The following is a 12,740-nucleotide window of genomic DNA, read 5'->3' on the forward strand; positions in this document are numbered from 1 at the left end:
TAATTACATAAATAATTCAATATTATTGTGATATGGTGAAGTATAACGATCACCGCTCACATTTCTTTGATATTAAGGCATAATATTTCGTTTGACATAACTTTTTAAAAAGCCTTAATCCTAAAAAAGTAAGGGTATAAACGATTACTAAACGAAAACCGGCATATTTAAAAGAAACTATTTTAACCGAACCGCGTATCTAATAGAACAGAGATACTCGTATATAATATGTATTAACGGATCAATGAAAAAATAAAACAAATTTAATTATTCAAAAATATATGTAAGAATTTTGAATTAAAGACAATTGCTCAAACTACTTACACAATTAAATTGTGTTAAAAAAAAAACAAAAAAAACCCTGAAATAAGATAAAATAAATTTCATGAAATAGTCGCTTGGTTATAACTATAAGGTGGTCAAATGAATGTCACAATCGTCTTCGTAGCCGATGATTTATGGAAGCAGATAGAAATATCACACACTATGACAATACATGGAAGATATTCACATTATATTAAATGCAATAAAACTGATGAGCTTCGACTCTCAATACGTATAGCATTAAAACACGCACAATTACGTTTACTAAAGGTATATTCTGTACAAAATACTGATAATGAATATTTCCAAATTAAATCAACCAGCAGTTATCTAATTCCATGACCAGTTTCAATATAATATTTTCGATTAAACATGAAATTACACAGCTGATCTCATACAATTAAACACATGTATAAATAATTTAATAAAAATATTTTTCTGCGGAAAGAACATCGGTCATACATTTAAATTTTAAGTTTATTTCCCGTACGATTCTGGTACCTACCTACTAACAAAATAACACAGTACTAGGACCTACATATGAACATTTTTTTTCATTTTGAACAACGCTTCGTTTTAATCGCCTAATTGGTTTAGTGTCAAGGCCGGCAAGGTCAATAATCGGAACGAATTTTAAAAATATAGTAATAAAGATGTAATTATATAATAATATGTGTAAATATATTATATTTATAATAAAAATGTTATAACATGTCAGCTATTAATTTTAATTTGTATTTTTGTTGAGTAATTTTAATTCACTTGTAATTTGAATCATTATTACTTTTAGATTTAATTAAATTTTTTAATACAAAAATTAGTAAAATATTAAATCTGCTCACCTTTTTCAAAGTAAATTATTTCAGGACACAAATCACAACACTCTACAAACAAACGTCCAATAGTGCTTATAATATTATGTTAACTTATTTTTTAATACTTAAATATTTTTTTATATTTAGCTGTTTCTACTTTTGGTTATAAACAGTCATATGTTTCACAAAACAACCAATGTTTAAAGAAATCACAGATAAGCTTTGATTTACCGAAAAGCTTTAATCCTCACCACTTGATAAATGTCGATAAACTAATATGAAAAACAGAAATGACAGCTTAAATACGTATCACAAGACGCTGTCAGTGCGGCAGCTACGTCACTCACAACGTGCATAAAACCTTCTCCAATCTGATAATAAAGACAGCGATCTTTTATTCACCAGCTAACTCGACAAATCATATTATACGTACAGATACAACACAACATGCAATATACAACAATTCCGGCCACGCCACTACTTAATATATTCTCCGTGCTCAAAATAATATTACATATTATATATTCAGCAGATGTGAATTTTCCGGGCACATAGAATCAAATGATTTGATTCACAATGTCCATTCCTCAACTTACTGTCACATTGTTGGTGCATGCGAGGTGACAGTCACGGCTAAGTGACATTTAATTATTATTTAAATTTCTACAAATTTCCCAGTAGCATAATAGCAGTTTGTTACAAATAACTGCTCATTATTGAAACCAGATTTTCATTTTGTTTGGTATAATAATTAACAATGGTAGATATTTTTATTATACGGCTATTTTCAGCACCAAACAAGCGAAACTACTTGTAATAGTGTGTGCCGCATATAATATATATAATTTACATGTATCTATTAATTTATTGTCGTTATGCCAAAATTAGCACTAAAAGATAACTAAAAAAACCTTCGCATAATATACTGCCTAAAGAATCAGGACAATGCTTAAAGTTATAATTATTTTTCGTTGAATAGGCGTGTAAGATCATGCCCTCAGAGCAACTCTAATCAAGATTAAGTTCCATTTAAAATTTAAAACAATAATTGTGAATAATTCATATACACATAAATATCATAGATGATAATTCGCCTTTTCTCATTGCACCAGAATCGAATAAATATAATATAATGTGTTGGCATATATACGAGTTCTTAATATTAGGTAAGTACTTATTGCATTTATCAAAAATACTTTATTTCTACCGTATTTAATCTGCATGTATTGAGCAAAGACAACGCCTTCGTTTATGACGTTGGCGTATTTATGATAATATGTCTTTGTTTTACATTTACAATGTATCTACGTTAGTTTATTGGAATAACTATGTATGTGGACCCCATGTTTATTGTTGTTATTATATTTTTTTTTTATAAAAAAAAAGGAAATATATATATAACATACATATATATTATTTTTAACAATACAACATGTTATTAGGTCGAATGTCAGTAGTGTAGTGAAACAGTAGTACAGTATGGTATACGTTTTATAACTTTTCACTTTTTACTACACTGATACGCCTCTTTGCCTGATTACTTCGCATAAAATTAGATCAAATGATATTCACTTGTGTTAATATATGTAGTAATAATTAAATAAATATATAACATAATATAATATTATGTAAAAAATATATTACATCATTTTCATCCTAGAGTCGGAGTGCAAAGTTATAAAGCGTATACCCTAATACAAGTGAAACGATCACAAAAACAAGATTTGATAAAATCCACATAATAATATATTGTGACCTTACCGGGAATCGAACCCGGAGCTTCCAGATAAGAGCCACGTGCCTTACCATATTATTACTTGTATATTGAATTTAAAGTATTTTGCTACAAGTGAAACAGAAAGAATCTGTTGAATACTTAACTTAGGGTCATTAAATAGGGTCAAAACTTTTAAGCTCCTAAACACTATCGATAAGAAGCCTCGAGTGGTGGCCAAGATCAGTGTTGGACTGAAGAATCAACCACGCTACATGTGGATAATAGAAGAAGAAAGGTCATGAATCAAAATCTATCGAGTCACTCGAATAAAAACCGTATATATGTGCAATATTTTATACACTGTATATTATATTTTTAAATGTACTTATATAAAAAATATAATTGATGCACTTTATACCAAATTTATTCAAAAATTAGCAGCAAATCAGATGCCCTCACCTTTACAAATCCGTCGTATATTATGATGAAATTACCGAGTGCATAACTTGCATAACTTATGTAACTCTTTATCGAGACCCCTCTTTGAATCAATGCATCATTTGGAGCCTGCCTTATTTTTATTTTGTATTAATAGTTTTTTTTTGTTAACTGTCAATTCATGGTGGAACTGCATTGTATTGTTGTTTTAATTTAATAAAACGCATTTTTTTTGTAGTACTTATTCCACTTTTAATTATAATAATATTCTATTAAAAGTGGAATAAGTACTACAAAAAAAATTTCGTTTTATTAAATTAAAACAACAATATTAATAGTTTATTTATTTTATCATACATTTAATTACTCACGAGTGCATAAAGAGTACATAAGTTTTTTTTACTGATAAACTTGATAAATATTCATAATAAAATAAATGACCATTACCTACAAGTATTTAGTATTGACTAAGTTTCACACTGTTCTTATAAAATAATAAGCACAAACCATACTAATTATTAAATTCATCCACCGCAAAGACGCAATACCAAATTTCGTGTATATTTCTTCTGAATGTTAGGTATAGTAATTAGTAGAGTCAAAGTGGTTTCATCTTCCAATCGCTTCCTGGCGAAGATAAAACGTTGAAGATTTTAGGTGTTTAATCGTAATAAAATGTGCACACCTGGACGTTCATACTGACGGTTCTTAGTTGATTTTTTTTTCATCTTTTTAACGATTTTACTGATTAACTTATTACAATTAGCTACTCAGGTATTTTTTTCACTGTGCATATTTGCATTAAATAATGTATTATTTATAATATATTATTTAATATACAATTAGTACATTTTATGTACTTATATATTCTATTTATTTTCAGACCAAACGTTTCAAGCAGAAAAATAAAACCGCCGTCGGTATACACATTAAACTGTCATCCCCATACACATTTCATGTTATACACAGATTCAAGTTCTGGTATGCGATTCGCCTACTTTCATCCTCACAATTTATTTATGATCGCATTTTTATAGCTTTTGAATGATTGAGTAAACTCGAATAGTCGTGAGATTTCATTGTGCCTGATAAATGTCACTGCCTAATCACACAATAATACATTATTATTTTGACTACTTATGTAATGCTATGGTAACTAGTAATTAAATGATTTCTTTATTATAATTATTTGCTATGAGTCTTCGTTATATTTAAGGTAAGCGTCAAATAATCACTTAGAAAGGAGTCTTCGCCTCTGATATCTCATATTTGATTCATAAATAATCGAGCAGATAAAAGGAGAATCTTCCTTCCTGTAATTACTTAATTTATCATATCACTGAGGGTCATGTTAAGTAATTGCGAAGATACATTTATACGCCTTTGTAATACCATATATTATAAAGCGTCTTAAAGCAATTTGATATGTGGCTTACTTACCGTAGATAGTCATTTATGGTCACAAAGTAGTATTGCAAATAGATGTCGATGAAAAAACATGTCGACGATGAAACGGCACAAGGTGATTTATCTCGGGAAAGGCTTCGAAAGCACGAAAACAATCACCTATCACAGGTAATGCTAAAAAGGAAAATGGAGGAAGACAGGGGACCGGGTTGAAGACACGTCCTGACTGAGGACAATCTAAAACTGGTTTGGAATAAGAGGTGTTGGGGAACTATCCTGCAAGGACACTTTCGCCAAAATAATTTCCAATGCCGAGGTGGCCTGATTTGGTAGAGCGTGTGTTTAATCCAGAGCAAGAACTTAATGAGTCGAGTGAATGACTAACAAGTATTACTCGTAAAAATATAATATGTTATTGTAACCTCCACTCCGTTGTTTTTTATTATTTTAACTTTATACTGATCAGGGCTTCGAACCGTTATTTTTTCGTTTCAGTTTTCATTCCGGTTCAAGTAAAAAATATATACATATATCGGTTCGGTTCCGGTATTTATTCCGGTAAAAATAACGGTTTACCCGTTTACGGTTCAGCTCCGAGTGATTAATTTTTATTTTTTTATTTGCATTTAAAACATATTTGCCACCATAATTTATAGCATTGTATGCTACTTGTTTGATAGACCGGCGCCACGCTCCGAATCCAATGATTATGTTGCACCACACGGCCGTAGCCATATTTTTTTAATAATACGTTATTAGAATTATGTCAAGATTCGTCACACGACCGTGAAAGAATCTATGCGTTTTTTGAACATATACCGAACCGGAAATACCGATATATTTTTCGGTTTGGTTCCGGTTTTCGTTCCGACAAAAATAACGGTTTTTTCCGGCATTCGGTTTTTAGTTGAATTCCTGTTCGAAGCCCTGATGCTCATAATATTTACTTTATATTGTATCGCTCCAGTGAGATCTGCTTATATATTTTTGGCCTACTTCAGATCTTATAAACTAATATCTAGTGGGTGTTACTATGTACCACGAAAGAAGAAGTCTGTGAATATGCATATTGCGTTGCGTATTGCACTCAATTTATTTAAGAGAGTCATAGCTCGTAAACAGTGGTCGATGCGTTATTTGATTTTTTTAAATGGTAAATTTCATAAAATCAAAATCCCATAGTTGGAAATTTTTTACATCCATATTATGTGAAACTATGGATTTTGATTTTAAGTGTATGTTGTTTCATACTTAAGTCCAATGCCTCTCTAAAAAGAAAAAGTACTCGCTCGCTATCTTTTTACGGCCATACTTTTTTCCTTTCTTCGATGTTGAAAATTATGGATTTTAATTTCTTCATTAGAAACAATTGGTAGCTGAAAGTAGTAACATTAAAGTTGTTAGCATTTTTGATTTCGGTTTGGATTCAATAATATGTTCGATAAGCTAATACAGCCATTAAATATCTGTTGACGTTTGGATTCTCATGTCTTCGCAGACTAGGTTTCTCATCATTCATGGAAATGATTTTTTTAATGGAAATAATTACAGATGCTTGTTTGTTTATCTAAATTAAACCAGTGTTTTGACTTAATTCTTTTTCATAATCAATTGCATCATTCTCTTCTGTTATCAGATATCGCCGATGAGTTCGACCATTTTCTTCCTGTCCGTCGCTGTTCTAAGTAGAGATTGAGTGCTGAGCTCAAATCAGTTCCTGAGTTTCTTGATCCAGGACGTTCTTCTTTTACCAGGGTCATGCTTAACGGAGATCTTCCATTGTATGATGAGATGCAGAAGTCGTTCTTACTAATAATTTATTAGGTTCAATATTACCTCTCTCAGTAAAACAAATTTATTTTATTGTTAGATACATATTCTAAGATTTTTTTATTCATATTAATAAAGTACTGTATTATCGGAGAGATTTTTATTGTACCACCAAACAAATTCCTTTTCCCCAGTGTGCCATCAGATGAAAAAGTTTGGCAGACAGATTCTAGACTCTAACGTTTTCAGATATCAATGTATTATATCATTGTAATTCATAATTAAATAAAAGGGTCATAACCTAATATGTCTTATATTTAGTCGAATAAAGAAAACCTCCTCTTATATGACGATGATATATTCATTTCGATTGGATGTCAGATATACTAATCTTCATTTACCTAATTCTGAGATTGTTTTCGCAACTAAACGTAAATATAAATAAAAAGTGCTGGTACGCGGCTGTCTTTTTCTTCCTTCCGGAGGTTGCCGAACATTTTGTAACATACTTACACCAACCATCGATGAACGACATTTTGACTTTTCTACTGATGAATTGGATTCAAAAATTGCTTCTCTCACGTGTCTACGTGCATAAACGTACTTACATACAGGGTATGAATGAAAATGTAATTATCTTTATGTTAAAAATTAACCTATGACAATTTTTTTGTATTCATGATGCCTATTGTACTTTACAACAGATACTGGGTAAGAAATATTAGAAAAAGTAAGGGAGCACCCGGTCGATGGTCCGGAACCCTCCAGCTCTAAAACAAAACCATTTATATGTATACGTAGCCAGGTACATAAATAACTAAAAACATGTACATATTTATATTTATTAAAATACGAGGGTGGGTCAATAATTCCTTAGAAAAAAGCATTAAAACAGTTTTTATATTTGTATTTTTTTTTTATTTCTCAACATAATCTCCTTGGAGCTCAATACACTTGGTTAGACGTTTCTCAATTTTTTTTAAACCGTCAAAAAAATAAGTTTTCGGAAGGTCCTCAAAATAAGCATTTGTCCGATCGATGACTTCTTCATTTGAAAAAAAACGTTGTCCACTTAGCCATTTTTTTAAGTTTGGGATAAGGAAAAAGTCACTGGGGGCTAAATCTGGCGAATACGGTGGGTGGTCGACCAATTCGAACTTCAACTCTTCAATTTTAGCCATTGATCGTAAAAATGTGTGAACACGGGCATTGTCCTGATGAAAGAGGATTTTTTTCCTGTTTAAATGAGGCCGTTTTTCTTCAATTTTGTTTTTTAGCTGGTCCAATAAAGATGCATAATAATCCCCTGTTATTGTTTTTCCTTTTTCCAAATAGTCAACGAAAATAATTTCACGTGCATCCCAAAATACAGTAGCCATAACCTTACCAGCTGATTTTACGGTTTTCGCCTTCTTTGGACATGGTTCGCCTTTCGCAATCCACTGCTTCGACTGTTCTTTCGTCTCGGGAGTATAGTGGTGTATCCATGTTTCATCTACAGTCACAAAGCGACGAAAAAATTCATCCGGATTGCGTTGCATGAGCGACAACAGGGCTTTAGAGGCCACCACCCTATTGCGTTTATTGTCGACTGTGAGCAAACGCGGCACCCATCTTGCAGAAATTTTTTTCATGCCCAATTTGTCATGTAAAATAGAAATGACGCTACTTTTTGAGATCCCTGTAACCTCAATTATCTCACTCAACTTTAATCTTCGGTCACTTAACACCATATCGTGGATTTTATTGATCATTTCTGGTGTAGTCACCTCTACAGGACGTCCTGAGCGTGGTTCATCCTTTGTTGATGTACGACCACGTTTAAATTCATTTAACCAGTTATAAAGAGTTGCAAGTGAAGGATCAGATATGCCGTGAACTAAATCCAACTCATTTTTTATTTCCTTTGCTGTTAACCCTTTTATATTAAAATGTTTAATTACAGCTCTAAACTCAATTTTCTCCATTTTTGTAAACAAGCAAATTTTTTTTTTAAATGTACGAGAAACACACAACAACCCGACCAATCTGATTGAAACTTCGCAGCATACTGAATCGATAGTGCCGCTGCATGAAAACAAACCGCTTACAGTACTAGTCGCGCCACCTGTCGGCTTTTCTAAGGACTTATTGACCCACCCTCGTACATATTTTAATGTGTTTTTTTTAATAAATAAAATAAATTTAATTATATAGTACGTAATATACATAATTTAATATCGGCCAGGACCGGTTTTGTTTATCTACTTAAACAGGCATAGTATATTGACGTCAGTCATATTTAAAATTAATAATAATTTGCAATACTACTGTTTACAATTAATAATTGAGCAAAAAGTTATTTAAGTGGATAATTATGTATGTGGTCTTTTTATGTAGTCGAAATCGATAACTCTCGATCTTACAATTTCTCTCAAGTTCTTGGCTGATACTCGGGGAGTTCTGGTCTTCTCTGGACACTGGAAGTCAACATGGTGCAATCCAAAGCTTTCCCTAAACATAAAAGAAAATGGAAATTAATAGTATTCATTATATGATTCATTCGTCCGATACTTTTTATTTGTACGGTTTTTATACATAATTTTCTTATGAAAATGATAAGGACAAGATATTTTAATATTTATCATTTAATATATTGTGGTGGGTAACCCCAAAGATTATACACAGTGTAGATTTATTGTATTTTATTAATAATAGGCATAGGGTAATTCTTTGCGGAATGGGAAATACAGTGCAGTTTTCGTGTAAACTGGTATATAATATATATAAAAAAAAACTAATAACATTATTACTCTAGCTCAGATTTTTGGCCCTTAGCCTGGTAATGTTTAAGATGAAATCTCTGAAGATATTATAAACCGATATGTTTGTGTATTAGAAATCTGAATTTAGCATATTTCTTCATTTGCGTCACATGCTGTTGAAAATCGGCACTCCTTTCAATAGCCCCTGTTTTATTTCTCCAGCAATCAAGCGAAATGTATTGGAAAAACCCTTGGCGTCCTTTAATGGGCGAGCACATCGTATAGGCATCATTCGTGTCCACATTAAATGTTTCCGCTAACGATACCTTACCGAATTATTGTCTTCCCTTCTAGTTGTGTGGTCAAAAAAACAATAAAACTCTTTAAAGACGATAGTTACATAGGGTCAATAAGTCCTTAGAAAAGCCGACAGGTGGCGCGACTAGTACTGTAAGCGGTTTGTTTTCATGCAGCGGCACTACCGATTCAGTATGCTGCGAAGTTTCAATCAGATTGGTCGGGTTGTTGTGTGTTTCTCGTACATTTAAAAAAAAAATTTGCTTGTGGAAAATGGAAAATGGAGAAAATTGAGTTTAGAGCTGTTATTAAACATTTTAATATAAAAGGGTTAACAGCAAAGGAAATAAAAAATGAGTTGGATTTAGTTCACGGCATATCTGCTCCTTCACTTGCAACTATTTATAACTGGTTAAATGAATTTCAACGTGGTCGTACATCAACAAAGGATGAACCACGCTCAGGACGTCCTGTAGAGGTGACTACACCAGAAATGATCAATAAAATCCACGATATGGTATTAAGTGACCGAAGATTAAAGTTGAGTGAGATAATTGAGGTTACAGGGATCTCAAAAGGTAGCGTCATTTCTATTTTACATGACAAATTGGGCATGAAAAATATTTCTGCAAGATGGGTGCCGCGTTTGCTCACAGTCGACAATAAACGCAATAGGGTGGTGGCCTCTAAAGCCCTGTTGTCGCTCATGCAACGCAATCCGGATGAATTTTTTCGTCGCTTTGTGACTGTAGATGAAACATGGATACACCACTATACTCCCGAGACGAAAGAACAGTCAAAGCAGTGGATTGCGAAGGCAAACCATGTCCAAAGAAGGCGAAAACCGTAAAATCAGCTGGTAAGGTTATGGCTACTGTATTTTGGGATGCACGTGAAATTATTTTCGTTGACTATTTGGAAAAAGGAAAAACAATAACAGGGGATTATTATGCATCTTTATTGGACCAGCTAAAAAACAAAATTGAAGAAAAACGGCCTCATTTAAACAGGAAAAAAATCCTCTTTCATCAGGACAATGCCCGTGTTCACACATCGTCGCTATAGGATTTGTTTCCCGAATATCCATTTTTGTCGAAATCGACATTTTAATGCAGTTCAATTTCTTTTATCGAACTCTACCGAAATCATTTATAAAAACAATATATTTTTATCTAGGAACAGAGATATTTTTTAAAAAAACCCGAATACGCCATGTTAAATTACAATTACTCCGTGGTGTCCTCCCGAATGTCCAACTATTCGTACCCGAATATCCAAGTTAATTTCGGTCGAAATAAATCTCTGGCTGGTTTTTATTTCCCGAATATGACTTTTAGCCAATCAAACCGCGCTGACACCATGCATCTCGCTCCCACATTCACGCTGTCTAGCTCTAAAACAATCACGCCCACTGTCATATTTTTCGGCCGTCCGGAGTGCTCTTTCAAATTTCGTCTTATTGATATTGTTTTTAAAGTTACTATTGTTTTAATAGTGAATTCATCAAATTTGAAGAGATCATTTATAGTTGATACATCACCAGTTCGCCCTGAACTTATAGTAAAGTTATGGAAGTGAGTATTTTAACCTAAATAACTGCATTTTGTTTTGATAAATGACACAAAATCCCAACGGTTATATGAATTCTACAGTATGACCCGGCAACTACTATAACGTAAAAAATAATTATTATTTCAAATTATTAATCAAACATTGTTTGTCTTTATTTTACTTTTAATCTAGGTATTTCTATGAAAATAAAGGCGATGCTATTATTTATTTTTTAATGCGCTGATAGTTAATTTAATTTAATATGTATGTTAGTAACTATTTATTTGGTGAATATTATATTCTTAGGATATTGGTACTTACCTAATATTAGCAGCCAATGGTAATTAATTAATAGATGCTATTATTTTGTGTTGTCATTCCAAAAGTAAATATATAATATTTATTTGGTGGTTTGTAATAAGTTTAATTGTTAATTATAGAAATATATAGATATAATAATATACAGATATATATACATAGATTTTTTTTTTGGAAAAACTATTAATATAAAATTGTTAGCAAGTACGAGTAAGTACCATCATAAAATATTAGAGAAATCCGTGACGTCGGTTAGTAATTGAAGTAGTAGATACCTACTTTTATTTAATAAACAAAAACCGATCGCCGATAGTCGCTTAATTTTGAAGAATACTGATGAGCAGGTATTAAAAGGCCAATAGTTAAAGTTTGTCGTCATAAGTATGTCACCTCGTAGCATAGTGGATACTTCGTGGACTGGGTCGTAAACCCAGGAGATGCAGGGACGATTCCTGCCGGGTGTCTTACTTTTTTCAAAAATATTTTTTCTATTGGTTATAATATATTTTCTCAGAAGTGATTTTAAAAATTATGTATGTTCAATTATTAGAATGGTACATTCTTAAATCTTGTGGATTATTCGTTCAATAAAAAATAGTTAATTACTTAAAAACTATTTTATTAGGTACTTAATCCGAAAAAAACCGAAAAAGCGATTGCCGCATGTTATTATTATATACGAACTTCGGTGATGACGATCATTAAGTATTTAAATAGTAGAAGTAATTATTAACAATTATCGTGTAAATAAATATAACATTTGCGGCGCGTACTTCTTGACCACTCAGTAATCCGTGGGCCGTGCAGCAATACGCTACGGTCTTAAATCCCGAACGTCCTTGTTTTGTCCCGAATATCCATTATTCTGAGAGAGCGCTAAAAATTTCCCGAATATCCACAGTGAGTACTTGTAAATAAAACGTATTTTCTGTGCATTTAATGATTTATACCAGTATATTATTCTTGGAATCTATTCTTAGATAATGTTGCAATCATTCAGTGTAGAAAGAATGATTGATACATCTACTGATATTTAAATATACGACAATGAAATTTGTTTTTCGTCTCCTGTAAAATTGACATTTGGTCTATTCGGGAAACAAATCCTAAGGCGACGACATGTTTACGATCAATGGCTAAAATTGAAGAATTGAAGAATTGAAGTTCGAATTGGTCGACCACCCACCGTATTCGCCAGATTTAGCCTCCAGTGACTTTTTCCTTTTCCCAAACTTAAAAAAATGGCTAAGTGGACAACGTTTTTTTTCAAATGAAGAAGTCATCGATCGGACAAATGCTTATTTTGAGGACCTTCCGAAAACTTATTTTTCTGACGGTTTAAAAAAAATTGAGAAACGT

At 32.1% G+C, this 12,740-nt stretch overlaps 2 protein-coding genes across 3 annotated transcripts in view; both read right to left on the reverse strand.

Annotated features, from left to right (window-relative positions):
* Positions 1 to 1,395, reverse strand: part of LOC147072239 (myrosinase 1-like) — a 48,229-nt gene extending 46,834 nt beyond the window's left edge. Inside the window, exon 1 of the mRNA XM_085946882.1 lies at positions 1,167 to 1,395. The gene's annotated coding sequence lies outside the window, so the exon portion shown is untranslated. The remainder of the gene's footprint in view (positions 1 to 1,166) is intronic.
* A 7,240-nt stretch (positions 1,396 to 8,635) lies between these two features.
* Positions 8,636 to 12,740, reverse strand: part of LOC147072240 (myrosinase 1-like) — a 58,757-nt gene continuing 54,652 nt past the window's right edge. For both annotated transcript variants that reach the window (XM_085947585.1, XM_085947586.1), the window contains exon 7: positions 8,636 to 8,964. In XM_085947585.1, coding sequence (XP_085803711.1) covers positions 8,826 to 8,964 — 139 coding nt within the window. In that variant the 3' untranslated portion in view covers positions 8,636 to 8,825. The remainder of the gene's footprint in view (positions 8,965 to 12,740) is intronic.

Source organism: Rhyacophila brunnea, unplaced genomic scaffold (assembly GCF_057557595.1).
Source record: "Rhyacophila brunnea isolate RB1 unplaced genomic scaffold, BYU_Rbru_1.0 scaffold_2, whole genome shotgun sequence".
NCBI classification, from domain to species: Eukaryota; Metazoa; Arthropoda; class Insecta; order Trichoptera; family Rhyacophilidae; genus Rhyacophila; species Rhyacophila brunnea.